This window comes from Artemia franciscana, chromosome 13 (assembly GCF_032884065.1).
Source record: "Artemia franciscana chromosome 13, ASM3288406v1, whole genome shotgun sequence".
NCBI classification, from domain to species: Eukaryota; Metazoa; Arthropoda; class Branchiopoda; order Anostraca; family Artemiidae; genus Artemia; species Artemia franciscana.
The window spans coordinates 28492807-28515339 of record NC_088875.1 but is presented as its reverse complement, the minus strand read 5'-3'; the positions used below and the strand labels follow the sequence as shown (position 1 = coordinate 28515339).

General features: G+C 33.0%; 1 protein-coding gene across 1 annotated transcript in view; it reads right to left on the bottom strand.

The window, feature by feature from the left end:
- The window catches only part of LOC136034288 (dynein heavy chain, cytoplasmic-like), an 83118-nt gene that overhangs the window by 17472 nt on the left and 43113 nt on the right, over positions 1-22533 (bottom strand). The window contains exons 10-12 of the mRNA XM_065715427.1: positions 19916-20112; positions 16001-16181; positions 3415-3549 (exon numbers count right to left, since the gene is read on the bottom strand). Coding sequence (XP_065571499.1) covers positions 3415-3549; positions 16001-16181; positions 19916-20112 — 513 coding nt within the window. The remainder of the gene's footprint in view (positions 1-3414; positions 3550-16000; positions 16182-19915; positions 20113-22533) is intronic.

Below are 22533 nucleotides of genomic sequence, written 5' to 3'. Positions count from 1 at the left end.
CAACTACTACTTACATTAAACAGTTTCTAAACATAAAGTTTACCATAAATTTTGGTTTTTAAAGTAATTAATTTTTTTTGCAGCTAGAACATCAATACTTAACAACATTGAATTAAAAACAATCAACTGAAAGTCAGGAGCAACATTCAAACTTCAAACGAACATAAAGTATTTCCTATGTGAGGGGGCTTCAGGTTCTGATCGTTTTTCGAGTCATGCCCAGGCCTAACCAATATATGATATAGGCTACTCGCCCCATAAACTCACAATTTTTTAATGCTAAATTGTAGCAGGCTATATTATGAATTGATTGGCAGCGTTCCTCTTTTTCAATTTTTCTGCTTAAGAATTAAAATGTTGGATTGTTAATAAAATTTGGGACAACATTTGAATATTTAGTCAATATTTTGATGAACAAAGTTACCATCTACAAAAATACATAGTTTTGCATTTTTTCTTCGAAAGATGGAAGTGCATAACTTTGTTTTCCCCAGGGATAATCGTATCAAACTAGTCGTTGTAGATTATCGAAAGAGGACTCAATGAACAAACACAAAGCAGAAACAATGGCGAAAATTTTTTCAAGACAGTGGAAATCAAACCTGTGGATATTTCGGCCCTATGTCCAAGGGTCATCTTCAGCACAATACGAGAAATATATATATATATATATATATATATATATATATATTATTATATATATATATATATATATATATATATATATATATATATAAACTTACATTAAAATGTGAGAATTAAAACTAATAATGCTTTTTAAAAAAAAACTTTTTTAAAACAGCCCTAGCATCCTTACTTCAACGAAGTTCAACCACGACTGGCAAATAGAATGAGGTGAGACGATAAATTCACTCAAACAAAACAGAACAAAATGATTCAATGCAAGTTCTCAGAGCCAACCTAGCGTTTTTGGCAGCCTGTCTAAAAGGTCTTTTCGTAACTGGTTCAATACTATTATAAATCGGTTTAGTAAAATATTTTGCTAGATCATTTTTAATTAAGTTAGAGTATAAAGAATTTAGTGAGTACCCCCCAAGTCTCTGTTCAAAGAAATATTATTATTTATTTTGAGATTAATTTCGATTGATTCCTGAACCACCTGTATTATCCCCAAATCATTACTGATGAATGAAGATTTTCCAAAAAGTATCGTGTGGGAGGGATTATTAAATATATGCCAACCTAAAGCAGAATCAAAGGAGTTGTTGGAACTATTTGAAGTTAATGCCTTGTCTATGTCTTTTTTATGTTGGTGTAGCCGTTTTTCTAGATTCTGATGGGTCCTGCCAACATAGTAATTTTCACAATCACAAGGTAATTGATAGACCCTCTTTGGCGAGTAACTGGGGTTTTATCTTTACCGGAATTTAAGAAATTTAGGATTTTGAAATTATTAGTAAAAACTACATACAGATTAATTTTGTGCAAATATTTTTTTAATTTTGTTGTGATTTTTGGGATATACGAAAGATAGATAATATTTGAGGGCTTATCAGTAGCCTCACATTGTGAAATATCTTCTTCAACTTTACGGGAATGTCTTTTTTGTCTACAGTTAATTATCTTATTGACAAAACGAATGGGGTATCCATTACCAAAAAGAATATCTTTGATAAAGTTTATTTATGCATTTATATACGAATCAGAGCAAATGTTTAGGGCACAATCAATGAGAGAAGTTACAACTGCTCTTTTGACTTGTGGGGGGTGATTTGAATTAAAAGAAGATATCTATTGTTTTGCGTTGGCTTTCGATAGATAGTGAAATCCAGTTTATCAGTATTACGAATAACTAACACATCTAAAAACGGTAGTTTATTTTCAATTTCAACTTCTAGGGTGAACTGCAAATTTCGGTCATAAGTATTAAGATGATCTAAAAAGCCCCAAAGTTCAGCTTCTCCATAATTCCAAAGTGAAATTACGTCATCCATATAGCGACCCCAATAGACGTGTTTTAAAAAATAAGAATTTAATGCCCAATTTTCGAGATTCTCGACATAAGTATTCGCTAGTAGCCCGGATAAAGGTGCCCCCATGGGTAACCCATTTTTTTTTGCTGATAAAAAGAATCGCGAAACTGAAAATATATAGAAAACTTATTACAAATTTTAACTAGAGTCATTAAAACTTCACAATCAATTCCTGTCGCTGAAACCTCGATTAAGTGGTAATTTTCTTCTATTTTGTTTTTTAATAAATCCTCAGAGATAGCCACATCTATATTCGTATACATGGAAACAATGTCAAAACTACTACCTATTATGTTTTCTGAAATACTTGTGTTGCTAAGTTTTTTAACTAAATCTGCCAAATTACGAATATAGGAATTTTGGGAATACAATAAAGATTTGAAAGCTCTGCAAAGCCATTTCCCAATAATGGAAGCGGGGGCTTTAGTACATGCTACGATAGTATTTTTGGTAAACCGTAGAGTTTGGGACAGAAGCTACCACGGGGAAAAAATTTATTGTATAATTGTGGGGTGGTTTTACCATTTTGTTTTAGCTGCTTTAATTCATTTATAATATTGTTAACAAATTGATCAGTAGGATCATGAGTTATTGTTTTATATGTAATTTTGTCCTTTAAATGTGAAAGAATTTTGTTGTCATAGTCTATCGTATCCATAACAACAAGTGAATTGTTTTGTCTGGTTTGGTTATTATAATAGAAGGGTCTTTGTGGAGATTAGATAGTATTTTTATGTCGTGCAAATTTTTCGGTGTGGAAGTGGTAGGAGGCTTAACCTTTCTTTGGCTGTTATAAAGGGTATTTATGAGACCAGACCTAACTTCCTCAAGGTTAGAAACAGATGGATAGCGTTTATGCAAAGCGGACTCTAGAGAGGAAATTATATCTACCGCAGGAACTTGTTTCGGTAGAAAAGAGAATTTTGGACCTTTTTCCAGTGTTTCGATTTCCTGGGGCTCCAACGTTTTAGAAGAGAGGTTAACAATAAGGTCCAGGAGTATTTCTCGAGCCATTCCAACTGCTTTCAGCGGATATTATAACCAATAAACACGAAAATACAATGATGATTAAGTCAATGACTGTTATTCATCTCAGATAGGATCTTTACTCTATTCATGGTAGGTTTAAAAGTAGTGCCGTTATCGCTAATTATATGCCCAAATGAAACAACGATGAAAGAGCTAAAAGAAGAGGAATTAAAAAAAGGAGCTTCATAATTGTAACTAAAATAAAATGGATTCAAGAAAAGCCTTCCTCACAAGTTAAAAAAAAAAACAATTGTGCCAGGATTTAGACAATAAAAAACTTAGAATTTTTGTTGTGGTTCCTAGCATCTAATCGGCAGGATTGCAGCATCTTATAAAATTCATAAATGCGCACACTTGCTACTTAGCACAAAAATAAACAATTAAATCTTACCTTTTCCAAAGTACGTTCATAAGTCCGTACACTTTCGATCAAAGAGATCGCGTAAGGATAGAGCTGATTAGTTTGATGTGCTTTGTTGACAATCGCCAATGGAACCCGGAAGCCCATTGCTTTCAAGTTACGGACCTGAAAATATAAACGGGATTAGGCAAATTGCGATTCACAAATGACCAGTACTAATTAGGCTAAATTTGATTGGAATGTAAAGATATTACAACCACAAGCAGAATAAATGACAGATTTAAAAAATAAATCTGTTTCATTTTATTTTTATGTTGTAACCCATATTAGCTGTTCAATATATTTATACATAAAAAAGGAAAACTTTAAAAAGCAATGCGAAAGTTAGTTAAAAAGGTATTAAGTTTACCCGACAACAGGGTTACCAGGATCTTGAGATTTTAGTCCTGTATTTGGGACCTTAGAAAAAATATATAGTTATATCTTCCACATTGCACTCAACGAGTAGATAAAGTATATATATATATATATATATATATATATATATATATATATATATATATATATATATATATATATATATATATATATATATATATATATATATACTAGCTGTTGGGGTGGCGCTTCGCGCCACCCCAACACCTAGTTGGTGGGGGCGCTTCGCGCCCCCCCAAGCCCCCCCGCGCCCGTAAGTCGTTACGCGCCATATTAGTTACGCGCCATTGTAGTTGTGTCCCTATGTCCCACCTGTGAATATAGATAGATAGATATATATATATATATATATATATATATATATATATATATATATATATATATATATATATATATATATATATATATATATATATATATATATGTTTTTAACTACGTAAAACTTGCGAATATACAACATTCTTTGCTGTCCCATTGTCTGTGCATATAAATAGATTTTCAGGTTTACCGACTCTTGAACATGCAACATATAATGGTCCATGGGAAAACAATCCGTATTCAGATCTATACCTCATGATTCTAATGATTGCCCTTGAGCTTTGTTGATGGTGATTGCTAATCGACCATTCCCTGAGTCGCCATCGTCATTTATATATCCCCCTGTGCACCCCGGCGTCCCCTTTGTAGTTATGTCCCTGTGTCCCGGTCGTCATTTACATTCCCTGTGTCCCGGTCGTCATTTGTGTCCCGGTGTTCCAGTCTGTGATTTCTCTTTGAGTGTCCCGGGCGTCATTTATATTCCTTGTGTCCCGGTGTCCCGGTCGTCATTTATATCCCCCTGTGCCCCCCGGCGTCCCCATTGTAGTTGTGTCCCTGTGTCCCGGTCGTCATTTATAATCCCTGTGTCCCGGTCGTCATTTGTATCCCGGTGTCCCGGTCTGTATATACATTCGTTTTTTAGTTTTGTTTTTCTCCTTTATTTTTTTCCTTTTTTCTTTTTTTTCTTTTTTAGTTTATTTAGATTTTTAGATTTTTTAGTTTTTTTATTAGTTTTTAGTTTTTTTGTAGTTTTTACCATTTTTTTAGTTTTTTTAGTTTTTTTTTTACTTATGTCCTGGTCGTCATTTATACTCCCTGTGTCCCGGTCGTCATTTGTGTCTCGGTGCTTTGTTGATTGCTAATTTATATTATATTTATATTTATATTTTTTATATTTATTAATATTTTTTTAGTTTTCTTTTTCTCTTATTTTTCAGTTTTTTCCTTTTTTTTGGTTTTTTCTTTTTTAGTTTTTAGTTTTTTTTTGTTTTTTACCTTTTTTTAGTTTTTTTAGTTTTTTTAGTTTTTTAGCTTTTTTAGTTTTTTTTATTAGTTTTTAGTTTTTTTTTTAGTTTTTGCCTTTTTTTAGTTTTTTCAGTTTTTTTTAGTTTTTAGTTTTTTACCTTTTTTTAGTTTTTTTTAGTTTTTTAGCTTTTTTAGTTTTTTTTCTTTTTAGTTTTTTTTGTAGTTTTTACCTTTTTTAGTTTTTTTTCTTCTTTTGTATTAGTGTGAAATAATTCAGACGTCATATGCGGACAAACACGACGTCACTCGACAGACAGACAGACAGACATAACCCACAAACAACTTATTTTTATATATATTTATTCATATTTTTTTAGTTTTCTTTTTCTCTTTTATTTTTCAGTTTTTTCCCTTTTTTTAGTTTTTTTCTTTTTTAGTTTTTAGTTTTTTTAGTTTTTTACCTTTTTTTAGTTTTTTTTAGTTTTTTTTAGTTTTTTTAGTTTTTAGCTTTTTTAGTTTTTTTAGTAGTTTTTATTTTTTTTTAGTTTTTGCCTTTTTTTATTTTTTTCAGTTTTTTTTTAGTTATTATATTTTTACCGTTTTTTAGTTTTTTTTAGTTTTTTAGCTTTTTTAGTTTTTTTTTCTTTTTAGTTTTTTTTGTAGTTTTTACCTTTTTTAGTTTTTTTCTTCTTTTGTATTAGTGTGAAATAATTCAGACGTCATATGCGGACAAACATGACGTCACCTGATCCATCCACAGATCCACACACAGACAACTTATTTTTATATATATAATATTTTTTTAGTTTTCTTTTTCTCTTTTATTTTTCAGTTTTTTCCTTTTTTTAGTTTTTTTCTTTTTTAGTTTTTAGTTTTTTTTAGTTTTTTACTTTTTTTTTAGTTTTTTTTAGTTTTTTTAGTTTTTTAGCTTTTTTAGTTTTTTTATTAGTTTTTATTTTTTTTTGTAGTTTTTGCCTTTTTTTTATTTTTTTCAGTTTTTTTTTAGTTATTAGATTTTTACCTTTTTTTTTAGTTTTTTTTAGTTTTTTAGCTTTTTTAGTTTTTTTTTCTTTTTAGTTTTTTTTGTAGTTTTTACCTTTTTTAGTTTTTTTCTTCTTTTGTATTAGTTTGAAATAATTCAGACGTCATATGCGGACAAACATGACGTCACCTGATCCACAGATCCACACACAGACAACTTATTTTTATATATATATAGATATATATATATATATATAAATATATATATATATATATATATATATATATATATATATATATATATATATATATATATAAAGTCTGGGGTCGCTACAGTGCTCAAAGAGAAACTGTTTTTCTTGCCGTCCTGAAGCAGGTTCCACCTAAAACGACTTATACTGATGTAGAATCCCTTGTTCCAAGTGCATCAAGGGCAATAGAAATCGGTAAGTTTGAGCGTTCCGAAGTGTTTACGCTGTATTTGGGACCAGGAAGGATGTTGAAGATTTTTCTTGTGTAATCCGTTCGGGTCGGCTAAGAGAAGCTGCCTGCGGAAGAGTTCATATTTCTCCCGAAAAGGTGTTTTTCCTGCCATGGAGTTGGTCACATACCAGCCGACTGCGTACTGAACACCTATTTGTGGTCGTTGTGTTGCTTGTGACCACACTTCCACGTAGGATAATACGTGCACGAAAGATATGTTCTGCATTTTGAGCAAAAAGAAAAGTCATACATGCTACAGTGTAAGGTGACCGGCTAATAAGGCGAAGAACAATGCTAAATCCTAGAAAAATGAGTCTAAAACCTGCCCATCAAGGTGCAATGAAGAAATGAACCAAGGATCCTCCACCTCTTATGCGATTACCTCACAGAATTTATATTTAAGTTTGCTAAATTAATCTGAGTTTTTAAAGGACTTTTTATCTAAATGTGATATAATGAGTATTCAGGAGCACTTTGCAACTACTTTGAGCCTGAACCTTAAGAAACTATCAACCAATCATAGTGTTCTTGATCGCTACACGCCGCTCTCAGCCTTGTGGCCGGCCTTGCGGTGGTCTAGCAACGTTTTTGAAGTCATGTTTTCCTTCGTCTGTTTTTGATTCGCCAAGTGACTTTTTGGCAATTAGAATCCGGATTTTGTTATGCTGAACATTTATCTGCCCACGAACTGCTTGCTAAAAATAAAAGAACAGGGTTTACCTGTATCACGACTGGTAACTCCATTTGTGATCTAACCGACCCACTTAAATCTTCGGGTGATTATGATCGCCAAAGTATTAATTTCGATCTGTTTAATGACGATTATGTAGTTGCACCAGAGAATGAGAGTACTACTTACGTCCATAATTCGGGTAGTACATCTAACTTAGACCATATTTTTTATCAGTCATCCGTAACTATTGCGGAAGTTGTTGTCAGAGATTCCAATCTTACGTCAGATTGGACGTAAGCACGGTACCGTGCTCAGATTCTAACCGGCTTCCGAAAAAGCAATCTGTATCTTATGCTAATGATAGGGACAGTGCGTCTCCAGATCATTTCCAGAATGTGTGCAATAATATTCCCACGAGAATTTGTATACCGTTCGATTTGTTGATGCAGAGTTCAATAAAGAATATACGTGATTCTCGAGTTAGGCTGAACATTTATTGTAGTGAACTTACTCTTGCCCTGGCTCTTGCCGAAATAATATAAAAAAAACTTCGTTTTCTTAAAGAGTTAAAGAGGCTGCGTCCCAAAGTCGAACCTTAAAACGTACAGGAATTAGGAGAGGCAGTTGGGGGGCTGCCGCCCCCAAACCCCCCGCTTTTAAAGACTTTTGTACAGGTTTTTTTGTGGGGGGCTACCACCCCCCGAACCCCCCGCTCTTGGCTTCGGAAAGGCCCTCTTTTAATTAACAAAAAATTGAAATGAATGAATAATGGAATAACTTCGAAAAATGTTAAACACAAGAGGACAGGAGAACCATTGCGCCGAAACTAGTAATTAGTAACAATGAAGTTCCCCCACAACAAAAAACCTGTACAAAAGAGTCTCTAAAAGCGGGGGGTTTGGGGGCGGCAGCCCCCCAACTGCCACTCCTAATTCCTGTACGTTTTAAGGTTCGACTTTGGGACGCAGCCTCTTTAACTCTTTAAGAAAACGAAGTTTTTTTCATATTATTTCTGTACGTTTTTCTACAATCCATGGTGGATGTAATTTAATAATAATTTTCCATGTTTATTTTCTCGCTTTCTGTATCAATAAATTCAAACTGACAAAATTATCTAATTTTGATAATTTTAATAGTTTAGCAGCTTAATTAAAAATTTAGCAGCAAGTGGGTTTTACCCACCCGCCTCCGGTTTATGGGCCCAGCGCGCTTCCGCTGCGCCAAGCTGCTGTTATGCTTGTTATCAAACAAGTTATTACAATAGAAAATTTCACCAACGGCTTCAATTAGGAAATCAATTTAAATGGTTCTTTTAACTTGCTTCCATCAAGCCTTACCCCCGCTTCAGTATAAATTCTTGTGAACATTCCAGTATGTAATTCTGATCACATGTTTCCATGTTTATTTTCTCCCTTTCTGTATCAATAAATTCAAACTGACAAAATTACCTAATTTTACAAATTTTAAAAAGTTAGCCGCTAGCGGTTTCGATCCACCGACCTCTGGGTTATGGGCCCAGCACGCTTCCGCTTCGCCATTGTCGTGGTCCGCCTCTTTAAAGAGGCACGAGTGTGCCTCCTTGAAATCGGCAGCACCTATTAGGGGAGTAAAAGTTGGAACCCAGATGGTTAACTAATTATTTTTTGCGAATTTACAACTTATTTGCGAAATGCTTACTTTTCTGCTAAGTTTTGGCTTTCAGTTTGGATTGACACGAATAAACCGCGAGATGGGTGGCGGCACAAATTGTATATTTATACTAAACGCCAGTTTGCAAAGCAGCTTTCTCTTTATCAGAGTTCAATTATTTGGTCTTGTTCGGAAGAAGTTCGGTCTCGGCCAAATAAGTTGTGGTCCAGTATTTTAAAATTTATGCCAAGTCAAATACTGTCTCTTATAACACTTTCCTCATGGGTTGAGCATTAAAAAAATCATTATATTATTTATTTTTTTCTTTAGTTTTTTAAGTTTTTATTTTTTTGGTTTTTTTGGGTTTTTTTTTCTTCTTTTTTAGTTTTTTTCCTTTTTTTTTCTTTTCTTATTTTTTTTTATTTTTTAGTTTTTTTTCAGTTTTTTTCTATTTTTTCCCTTTTTTTATAGAAGCTACTGAAACAGACGGACAGACAGACAGTACATTTTTATTTATTCTAAACCCATACAATTCAACCCTTTTCTTGATGTCAAAATATCCAAATATATATATATATATATATATATATATATATATAAGATTTCAGTGAAAATTACAACAGCACAAACACATTTAAAAAAAAAGAGATAGAAGGAGAAAGGGAAAACTGTTTTCCTAAATTAGTGATGAATATAGACCAGCACTTGAATGAGGCCTTAACCCTACTCATCCATACAACCACATAGGTCAAACAGCATAGCCATACACAATCAACCATAAAGAATAATCCATGGACAGGCAGTCATGTCGTCAATAAGTATAAGTTGTCATTTACCAAACAATAAAAACAGTAAAAACAAATAATTCAGAGGCAACAACCCAACACAAGGGCTCATCAGGAGAATACACTTGCCTATAGGGTTTCGGCACTTTAAATTCTCTACCCAGTCAAGTGTTATGCCTACCACAGAATATCCATGGCATCCCCGTGTCAGGTATCATCCCCAAAATACATGCCTATGAAAAAAAAACAAAAAAAAACAGCAAATGTAGAACAACCAGGTAACACCAAAACAAGTTTATCCTGTTAATATACTCCTCTTTTTAGCAACAATAGGTAAACTAAATGTGATAAATTTTACCAAATCACAAATATTAACTCTTTGCAAAAAACCTGAATGAACTAAACAATTACAGAATTCATCATTACCATCTGGCTATTTTCGAAAAATTCGCTCTATTAGAAACACAATTCATAATAGATAAGAGCTGCATCAACTTTTCGCAAACCTCAGAAATTAGCCAAAAATTTCCCTAAGTATTTCCAGATGATTTTTTTGGTATTTATTTAAAAGTTCGTTATAATGAAAACAAATTTTTTTAAATTGCCAAGTTAATTTATTTGCAGAAAAACCTCTTAATATCAATTTTTGGCTTAAGATTTTATATCTATTTTTAAAATCAATATAATTACTACAAATCCTTGCATAACGTAGTAACTGTGAGAAAAACGCCGAATATGTGATATTTGAGTGTATATTACTTTCAGGGAATGGGACACTAGTCACCTCAAAATCAAAATCATCCATTTTATTATACGTTTAAAACTTAATTTACTATTATCAGAAATATTAATATTTAAATCTAAGAAATGATCTTCAAGACCAGCGCCATGACTAGGTTCAAGAGTAAGCTCTGATGGATATATATTTTTAGAAATATCAATGAAATCCTTACAATTTAAGACCAAAATATCATCTAAATATCTTTTATTATTTGACAAAACATGTTTCAAATTATTTGGATTATTCTTATCCATCATATATTTATATTCTAGTTGACTTAAAAACAAGTCAGCTATAAATGGGCTGGCATTCCCCCCCCCCCCCATGGGAATTCCCACGATTTGCTTGTACGAATCACCACCAAATCTTATATAAGTATTGTATAAAACAAATTCTAATAACCCAAAAATCATATCCAAGCTGTAACACCTCAAGCTAACTGTAGTCTTAAAGCAATTTGTCCATATACCTATTTTATTATAAGTGTCTATTTTTAAGAACCTTTTACTATATAAGAGGAAAGATTTCTTGATAACAGTTTTTAAATTATCTAACACTACATTAAGTGATAAATTAGTATACATTGTCGCAAAATCGAAAGACTCAATTCTTTTAGCTGAAACCATTGTTAAAGAATATATCACCTGCAGTGAATTATTAACACTCCAATATGGATTAAAATTCGAAAATTGTTTAATACCAGAACAATAGGTTTTAAGTTTATTTATAATTTCCTTTAAACTTAAAGAGAGGTCAGTAGCAGCAATGCGGGTTGGACATTTAGCTGCTCCAGCAATAAACCGTGGTTTAGGGGGATTCTTATGAAATTTTACAGTCCAATATAGGAAAGGGAACTTTTTATCATTGAAAATTTATTTTAATATTAAAATTTTTAAAAAGTATTTCTTCAGTCTTTTCAATTAAATTCTCATCCTCTAAATTTACCTTTTCGTAAACATTAGTTGTGCATAACTCCCTTTTTAAGATATCACAATACAACTTCTGACAAATTATGGCAAAATTATTATTAGCTTTATCCACCGGCACAATTACAAATTCATTCTGTAGATTTGCAATTGCTTGTTTAATCTTAGCATTAAAAAATAATGATTTAGTGTTACTATTTTTTAAGTTAAAATATATTTTATTTCGTATTCTACTAATAATTAAATTCTTCCAACTTTGAAAACTCTCTTTATTTTTATTCTCTTTCTTACACCACTTATCAATAAATAAATCAAAATCATTTTCCAAGCCATCAAGAACACTCGATGGTTTCAGATGATGAGAAAGACGGAAATTAGCCCCTTTATTCATTATAATTTGAAGATCATCTTGCTTAATTATTGACAAGTCCCCTGTTATAACATGTTTGTAAGTGGGATTTACAAATAAGACAAGTTGCTTACAGTTACAAACTGGTTTCTAATTTATATCACTATCTAATCTTTTAAGTATTAAATTATAATTAAAAATAATTTGCCCAATAGTTTTTGAAAATTTATAAGTTAAAACTGGACTATCATTATAATTCAAATTACTAGGAAGGGCCTGTTTCACATCCCGCTGATTTAAAATTTCCGGTAAATTAATATCTTCAATCTGCTTACAAGTAAAATTAATAGGTAAATATAATCTGTTATCCTTATTACCAATCTTATCAAACTTTTTCTTTTTTGATTTAAATTTCGTTTTAGTTAGAATGCAAATTGTATCGCATATTACCTTAAATTATATTCAAGAGCTGTATTATTCTTAACAATCCAGAAAAGTTTGATTAAATTCCTCTTGGATAAATTATTTAGACATTTTATTACAGAAATCATACCCCTAGATTCAAGTAGCTGGCATAGATCTATAAAAAGCATATGTAAATCTAATTTATTTTTCCTATGTCCTCTCGATCGTTTTTTACGTTTAGTAGGACAAGTAAAAGAAGGATGGTCCATAAAACCATCAATACATTTAACAACAACCTGAGACATGTCACCATATTTTGCTACACGATCATTTAGCCCAAAAGGATAAGCTGTACCAAGAGTATGGATCCAGAAATCCTCCTGTTTACGTAGTCTATTATTCTTCTCTTCTTTATTTAAATTTTCTAACTCTAAATTTTCTAAAATTGTGACAGTTATATCTGATATGGAACATGTACTATTATTAAAACTTTGAACTAGATAGTTATTAGTTTTTTCATTATTGTCCAGGAAATCTTTTATATATATTATTAGTTGTTTCCCCCACATATTGTAGGCAGCATTTACTACATTCTAATAGGTAAATTACATCGGTTGTTTTACAATTAACATTACCACGTAACTTGCATGCAAAATGCAAAATTGCATGCAACATTAAGACGCAAAACGAACAGAAATTATTCCCTATATGAAGGGTTACCCCCTCCTCAATATTTTGCTCATTATGCTAAAATTTAACTGTTTGTCCTAATTTTTTTATAACGGCTACTGAAACACAGGGGCCGTTTAATTAGAATAGGAAGCTTTTTTAAAAATGCTGACAGCGTTAGTGTAAAGAGCAAGGTATTGAGGTGGGGTCAACCCTTCTTATACAGAACAATTATCTGTTCGTTTTGTGTTTTAAAATCCTAGAAGATTCTCCCAATGAAAATCCACCCCAAGCACAAAAAAAACCTCCGAAGAATGTCTATATTTTTCCCAGTAACAAACACTATACGTAAACAATGGGGAAATTTCAGATCTTACAGGCCTCTCCCCACAGACTGTGGGGGAGGGGGGGGTCATTTTAGCCCTAAAGAAATAGCTTTTTGATCTTTCAACTATGCTGAACAAAATAGCTATCTCAACATTTTGAACAGATAACTTTAGGAAATAAATGGGTGATGGACTCGGGAGGGGGGCCAGTTACCCTCCAATCTTTTTGTCACTTAAAAAGGGCACTAGAGCTTTTAATTTCAGTTCAAAGTCACCCTCTCCCGATCTCCTAGGAGCATTATTTCAACACCATTACCCATGAAAAAAAAAAAAAAAAATAAAGATGCATCCATGATTTGTCTTCTGGCAAAAATAGTAAAATTCCACATTTTTGTGTTTAAGAGCTTGAAAGTTCTACAATAGGATTCTCAGGTAAGCTGAATTCGATGGTTGGATTTTCATTAAGAATTCTTGAGTTTTAGAGATTGTTTCCCACCTATTTCAAAAAATCAGGCAAATTTTTTCAGGCTCGTAACTTTTGATGAGCAACTTGACGAAACTTGATGAATTTTATATATTTGGCATCAGAAAACTAAGCTGATTCTTTTGATGCGTCTCTTGATATCAAAATTTCGTTTTTTAGAGTTTCGATTACTATTGAGCCGAGTAGCTCCTTATTTATAGTTCGTTACAACGAACTGTCTGGTGAACCAAAAATATAAGCATCTCGTACTTTTGGTGCAAGCTACAGCGACAAGCCTGTCGCAAAATTGCTTGTAAGAGTGAACGTACATCATAAGTATCTCAACAAAACAAGCACGCTGAATGAATAACAAAACGCTGAATGAAAGTTGTGAATCACAGTAAAAATTGTTTCTTATAGGCATACTGATGACAATCAGTATATAAAAAGCAATTCAGACAGAGTAGCACCAGATATCAAAGTAATTTTGACGTAGTCGAAATCAAAGGTATAGGACAAATAAGATGAGCATTGATAAGATCATGCGTGCGTTTTCCTGCATGGGAATTGGGATGTCCATCAATAAGTAGCTCGAAGTACCTCATGATTAACAAACATAGAAAAAACAAATCAAAAATAGTAATCTTTGACATCATGTGAGAAGTAAATCTAGTCGTCGACAAGTAATGAAAAGAAGATTTTGGGGCCAAATCGCGAAAAGCTTTAATAAGTATGATAATACAGTATTTACAGTACAGTGTTTACAGTTCTAAGGAGAAGAAAATCAAATACGTCATGATTTTCGTCCCGTATTTTTTTTTTCCATTTACAGACACCATTTTCGTGAGTGACAGAACTTGGATTTTTTTTTCTTGATACAGAGGAACAAATTAGCATTTTAAAGAAGTTGAATTTACTCCTATCGGTTTTTTGAGAAATCACCATATTGTCTAAAATAAGCTATATCATTTAAAAGTGTTTTTTTAACGCTTTGTTGTGACTGACAGAGTTTAATTGTTCGTTTTCAATGACAAGGAAGAACATATTTTCTCCTTCTTTTGTAACGTTTCCTCGTAGTGCGCCCGATACAAATGTATCTATTTTAATGAAACTGAATTTGCTTCAAGTTGGCTACCTGAGAGTCACGTAGTGTCTAAAACAAGGTTTATCTCTTAAATTTTTTTGAAAGGCTATTCCAGCAAGCTGAGAATTATTTTCAATCTGTTTCTGAAACTTCAAAACATTTAACTCAAGTGAATTTAAATTGTGTATTTCTCCACTTCGTCCTGTTCTTCTAAGTGATTACGATCAAAAATCACAAAATAGAAAGTTTAGAAGTGAACGAAAGACCAACTTTTGGCTGAGAATGAGTGCTTGGCGTCAGCTGTTACAAGAGGCAGAAGTGATATGTACCTCCTAGGAGAAGTAGACCCACGAAGAGAACTGAAAAGTATAAAAAGTACTCATGCTGGTTCAAATGAGGTAAAACACTATAGTTGTCGGAATTTTCCAAAGCTGCTTTATGTCTAAGATTCAACAAAGAAAATCATTCTTTAAACCACTTAAAAGACCAAATAAGAAAATTCTCATTGAAACAACTAAATCGGCCCTGTTAAATAATTGCTGAATGAATAGGATCTGGATCCTCTTTTGGTATGAGAAAAGAAAGGGACGCCCCCCTTATTTTGCAAGTAAATGATCAGTGGGTTTAAAGGATGGGAGTAGTTATTCATTTTAAGGGCACACAAATTTTGTATATGGACTTAGGTCATTTCAGTTTCAATAAATTGGGAAAGAGCTTCTAACTTAGGTATTTTTTCAAAATGAATGCCATCTGCATTACTAGGCAAATTTTAAGAGAAAATAGAACGGCTATTAAGAAAGGCAATTATCCCTTCAAGCTTTATTACAGAAAAATCAGAATCGGGGAAGGTGGACTCACTAATGGTGTCTTTTCATAGAGGGAGACATTGTCGAGCCGTCGGGCAGGGACAAAGGGAAAAGAATAACTATCCATGCAAGCTACGCGATCACACATAAAATGCGTCATCAAGGCTCAAAGACCTTGGATCCAGGGAAAAGGAATATATTTTTTTCTGACTGGAAACGGAATGTATTAAGGGGTTTATTTTTATTTGAAAATGAAAGCGAAGGAGAAGAAGTATTCTCTAAAGACATAGGGAACCTAAGTTGCAAAAAAGGAAGCGACCCTCAGGGCTTAAAAGGTGGGTAGTTTTAATATTTGGGAGTAGCTTTCTTTAGAGTTCAAATGACAAATACATCTTAGAACTCACATTTTCAAATTGACATTTTCAAAAACGATTATAGCAGAATAACTTATGGGAGAAACAAAGGAGGAAGACACCATATTTCTTTCATAGTAAGAAAAGGAAATAATAGACAGAACAAAGAATAGACACTTACTTCTTTAGCTAGAGTAATAATCTCCGGTAGAAAGTTCACGCGAAGTCGAAGCTGCATTCCTCTTCCAGCACGGCCCATCCGAGAGCTTTCGATCAAAAATATGCGTCCGCTGACACCAAAGTTTTTGTGTGTAACATTTCTAACCCAACTTTCAAAAATTTCTTGAGTGTTTAGCTTAGCCCTAAAATCAGATAATGTCAAAACAACATGAAGAGGAACTGATTAATACTTCCAATATTAGTTCTATTTACATTACTCGTCTACTTTTATTTGCCTTTCAAATAAAATGACATGCATTATTTCTTCGCCCGCACGACTCATCTTTGACTTCGATCCAGTTTCAAATGGCTGGAAACGCCAAAGAAATAGACCACGCACAAGATTTGCAGAGGTTATCCTCGGTCGACCCCGATGAAGCTCCAAGCCTTGCCCAGGACAGAACACTCTAGAGATAGTTAATGGCGCTGACGTCTGGTTCCCTCTAAGCTGGCGACGTTGCCGAGCAAGAGCTTTAAGTCAAGTAAGCCAAGGAAATTATTCCATGTCAAGCCCTTAGTTTTTCTTCGAAAATGAGTCGAATAGAGCAATAGAGTAATTAGCTTATTGAGTTAATTTTGCTAGAATTACTGATCCTATTTCACGTCCACCTTTTTTAAACAACCTTTTTATTTTATTTTATTATCTACAATTAATTCACAATGGTCACTTTGTTTAGTGTTTAAACTGCCATTCAAAACGAACTAAACTGGACTTGAATATTATTTATTCGTTTAAAACGCGACTTTCTCCAATTTACAAAAGGAAAATATATTCTTTCGGGAGCTAATTTATACTGGACACAGAAATAAGGGGGGGGGGGGGCTGATGTCTTGATATTTTTTTTTACAATAATTAAAAAATTTACCTATCCTGTTGTTTTAGTAAAATTGGACCCTCCCTCCAAAGATATAATCGCGCTAGCAAAAAAATTAAATAAAAAAAACAAGTTTTTTTTAAATGAAAGTAAGGAGCGACATTAAAAATTAAAACGAACAGAAATTACTCAGTATATGAAAGGGGCTTTTCCTCCTCAACGCCCCGCTCTTTACGCTAAAGTTTTTTACTGTTTTAAAAAGTAGAGTTAAGAGAAAGAGTCAAACTTTAGCGTAAAGAGCGGGGCGTTGAGGAGGAAAAGCCCCTTTCATATCCTCCTCAACGCCCCGCTTTTTACGCTACAGTTTGACTCTTTCTCTTAACTCTACATCTTAAAACAGTAAAAAACTTTAGCGTAAAGAGCGGGGCGTTGAGGAGGAAAAGCCCCTTTCATATACGGAGTAATTTCTGTTCGTTTTAATTTTTAATGTCGCTCCTTACTTTCATTTAAAAAAAACTTGTTTTTTTTATTTGATTTCTGAACGTTTTGAATCAATGCATGTTTTGATTTTGGCTCTCCGCAGAGGAATAATTAAAACGAAATTTTTATATTTTTTTTTTTTTTGGCTAAATGGCTTTCTCATAATTTTGATCGAATGATTTTGAGAAAAAAAGAGCGGGAGAGGAAGCCTAGTTGTCCTCTAATTTTCGGTTAATTAAAAAGGCAACTAGAACTTTTAATTGTTTACGAATCTTTTTATAAGTAAAATATATACGTAACTTATAAATTAGCTTACGTAAAGAACTTTTATATTCTCAAGTTTCTATTACATATATGAGGGGGTTCGCCCCCTCTTCATTACCTCGCTCTTTACACTAAAGCTTAAATTTTGTCCCAATTCATTAAGAATGACCCCTGAATCACAAAAGCCGCAGAATAAATAGTTGAAATTACTAAAAATACTTTAGCGTAAAGAGCGAGGTATTAAGAGGAGGTGAGCCCCTCCTATGGGTAATAATTTCTGTTCGTCTTAAGTTTTAATGCTGCTGCTTACTTCCACCTGAAAAAACAACTTTTTCATATTTATTTTTTCATTGTTTTTTTTTTAAGTAATGCTAGTAAATCCTGCGCTCCCTTCATGGAAATTTTCTTCCCCCATGACAAATTCCTGGATGGAAAGTTCCCCCAGCATATCTCCCTCTTCTCAACCCCTGCATCCAACCAAAAAATCCTCCTGAAAACGCCCGTACACTTCCCAATAACCATTAGTATATGTAAGCACTGGTTAAAGTTTTGAACTTGTAGCCCCTCCCACGCGGCCTGTGGGGGAGTAAGTCGTCCCCAAAGACATAATTATAAGGTTTTTCGACTAAGCTGAATAAAATGGCTATCTCAGAATTTTGATCCGTTGCCTTTGGGAAAATAATTAGCGTAGGAGGGGGCATAGGTGCCCTCCAATTTTTTTGGTCACTTAAAAAGGGCACTAGAACTTTTCATTTCCGTTAGAATGAGCCCTCTCGCAGCATTCTAGGACAACTGGGTCGATACGATCACCCCTGAAAAAAAAATTCTCAGGCTCGTAACTTTTGATGGGTAAGACTAAACTTGATGAAACGTATATATTTAAAATCAGCTTTAAATGCGATTCTTTTGATGTAGCTATTGGTACCAAAATTCCATTTTTTAGTTTTTGGTTATTATTGAGCCGGGTCGCATAAGCGAAATTTTCTAGCGAAGACATATACATTTAACGACAATCAGCAATTAGTGAATGAATTACCAAGATATCTCCCGGGATATTTTTTTTACAGCTTATAAGATACAACGGGTGAACGCAAGAAATACCTTTTATAAAGCTTCATACACAGCGTTTGGCTACGTGTTACACAAAAATTTTGTGGGTGAGGCTTTGTGTGTTTAGGGGCACGTTTGAAACTTTATTAATGGGCTTTTTTTAGCAAGCTTTCATTAGTCTTTATAGTTTAAGAGGCTATCTATACAACAACAACAACAAAAAACTCAAACGAGACTGCGGCCAGTAGAAAGAAAAGAGATAAAAGACTAAAATAACGCGGATTTCGAACTTTCATGCTGTCGATACAGAAAAATAATTCTGCTTTTATAAATTGTGCCTGAGGTAACATTAAAAGAATGTTGAAGTAACCAAAACCAAAAAACAAAAAAAGCCGAAATCAAAAAAGTTCATCCATGAAATACCCCGTTACATAAATCTTTTACAAATTGTAAACGAAGTACAACCTCTAGGTCATCAGTAATAATAGTCTTGAAAAAATTTAAAGTCTACCATTTTAGCCAAAGCCAAAGACAGTTCGTCCATGAAAATATCATATTGCGTGGAAACTCGCACCACGGGTTCTCTTAAAAGAAAAACTATTGCGGGATTTTTTTTTTAAATTGACTGGGTCAATCACGTTTGACCGAAATTTCTTCCATGAAAGGTCACAGGTTACAATGCAACAGGCTACCTTTAAAGAATTTTTAAAAATGAAGTTTTTGCAATGTAAAATCTGCAATCTGTTGGATTAGAAACTGAAATCACGGATCAATATATGGATTGACGTATTTCAAATTCAGCAAAGAGCCGAACAGATTTAATGTTTAATCAAGTCTCAATCCACCAAGTAATTGAAAAAAAAAACCTTTGGTCACCAGAAACTATGATCACAAAAAAAAAAAAAAATAATGGAACCAATGAGAAAACTCAATGAGGCCAAAACGAGACAAACATATATAGTAAAAAAAAAAAATTATAAAAGAGCAAAGTAAAAACCTACAGTCATTACCGGAAGGAGTTACCATGTTCTTTTGTTTCGAGGCCAACTCAATGAGGTCAACATAATTAGGTCGACAAAAACAAATAATAAAACAAACATTTTATAACTCTGAATTATAAAACAGATAATGTCATTGCCTGAAGGAGCCACCATCTTCTTTGAGCTTTTGTTTTGGACGTAAACTGAATGACGTCATTATGAGGCCAACAAACATACGTAGCAAAAATATTTTATGAACTTAACTAAAAAACAAAATGTTATCATTACCTGAAGGAGTCACCGTCTTCTTTGAGCTTTTGTCCTTCTAAGTGATTTTCCCAGCCTTTCCCCAGTACATCCTCAACTCTCTTTAAGTAAGCAGATAGCTGTCGGTCCACTTGCCGTGCCCAAATGATAGATCCAGATATTGGAGGTATGTCTCGAAAATGACTCATTCGTGAGCTTTTACTTCTACCATATTGAATCTGAGTAAAACAAAAAATAATGAGACGTAGTGACGAATTCAAAACCGTAGCAACTAACATAAAGTCATTGTCAGAGTTCCAAGTTTCAATCAACATTTTTTTTGAAATTATATCGAAAAAAATGGAGCTTAAAAAAACGAAAAGGTCAAGGTTGTTCTGGTAATGCCTAGTTTAAACCATTGATATTGTTCAATATTATAAAGGAACCAGGGAACATCCGTTACCTGAACCAGAGATTTTGATTTATTAGGCAAAGAGCTAATGGGAATAATTGATGTAAAATCAATGGAAGAAGATAAGTCTCAGCCGGTAAAAAAGAAGAAATCTTAGGAGAAGTCGGCAAATCCACACACCCCCCCCCCCAAACATTTTGACAAGTAATGCCTTGGATTGGAGGTACATAGTTTTCGAATATTAGATACATAACAAGCTATTTCCCATAAAACCAAAATACAATTTTACAGCAGAAATATAACTTCATGCCAGACGTATTCCGAAGCATGACTCCGATTTTGGAAATAGCGAACAAAGAAAAAAAAGGCGTATAAAATGTGTCCAAAATTCTTCCACGGGGACAAAAGCGGCCGGCCGAGATTTTTTTCAGAAATTTATATGCGGCATAACTGGGAAAGGGAGAAGAAAGTATATTTTTTAAGATAAAACATTTTCAGTGCAAAAAACTGCCGTGTTCTGTTCAGTGAAAATAGCCGTAATAGAAGGCTAAAACAAACTGCATATAGCAAATTGTAACAAACTTTTATTCAAACGTCTAGCATTATACAGTGTACCAACCTATTTAACCTAACATTCTCTTTAGTTCAGCCATTCAAATTTTGTCTTCACGTAAACTATAATCCTAATCCCCATAAGGATTATGCATAAACAGCGGCTTCTTCTATCTGCTATGAATTAGAATATGCCCTAGGGTGGTAGTACTTAAGCAGTATATTTGTAAAATAAAGCTTCTGTTGGAATCAAGTAAATATCGAAACATATACTTGCAACTTAAATTCCATTAGAATATATCCTATGAATTAGAATATGCCCTAGGGTGGTAGTACTTTAACAGTATATTTGTAAAATAAAGCTTCGGTTGGAATCAAGTAAATATCGAAACATATACTTGCAACTTAAATTCCATTAGAATATATCCTATGAATTAGAATATGCCCTAGGGTGGTAGTACTTTAACAGTATATTTGTAAAATAAAGCTTCGGTTGGAATCAAGTAAATATCGAAACATATACTTGCAACTTAAATTCCATCAGAATATCTCCTATGAATTAGAATATGCCCTAGGGTGGTAGTACTTTAACAGTATATTTGTAAAATAAAGCTTCGGTTGGAATCAAGTAAATATCGAAACATATACTTGCAACTTAAATTCCATTAGAATATATCCTATGAATTAGAATATGCCCTAGGGTGGTAGTACTTTAACAGTATATTTGTAAAATAAAGCTTCGGTTGGAATCAAGTAAATATCGAAACATATACTTGCAACTTAAATTCCATTAGAATATATCCTATGAATTAGAATATGCCCTAGGGTGGTAGTACTTTAACAGTATATTTGTAAAATAAAGCTTCGGTTGGAATCAAGTAAATATCGAAACATATACTTGCAACTTAAATTCCATTAGAATATATCCTATGAATTAGAATATGCCCTAGGGTGGTAGTACTTTAACAGTATATTTGTAAAATAAAGCTTCGGTTGGAATCAAGTAAATATCGAAACATATACTTGCAACTTAAATTCCATTAGAATATATCCTATGAATTAGAATATGCCCTAGGGTGGTAGTACTTAAGCAGTATATTTGTAAAATAAAGCTTCGGTTGGAATCAAGTAAATATCGAAACATATACTTGCAACTTAAATTCCATTAGAATATATCCTATGAATTAGAATATGCCCTAGGGTGGTAGTACTTTAACAGTATATTTGTAAAATAAAGCTTCGGTTGGAATCAAGTAAATATCGAAACATATACTTGCAACTTAAATTCCATTAGAATATATCCTATGAATTAGAATATGCCCTAGGGTGGTAGTACTTTAACAGTATATTTGTAAAATAAAGCTTCGGTTGGAATCAAGTAAATATCGAAACATATACTTGCAACTTAAATTCCATTAGAATATATCCTATGAATTAGAATATGCCCTAGGGTGGTAGTACTTTAACAGTATATTTGTAAAATAAAGCTTCGGTTGGAATCAAGTAAATATCGAAACATATACTTGCAACTTAAATTCCATTAGAATATATCCTATGAATTAGAATATGCCCTAGGGTGGTAGTACTTTAACAGTATATTTGTAAAATAAAGCTTCGGTTGGAATCAAGTAAATATCAAAACAAATACTTGCAACTTAAATTCCATCAGAATATAACAAAAGTAAACACAATGGAT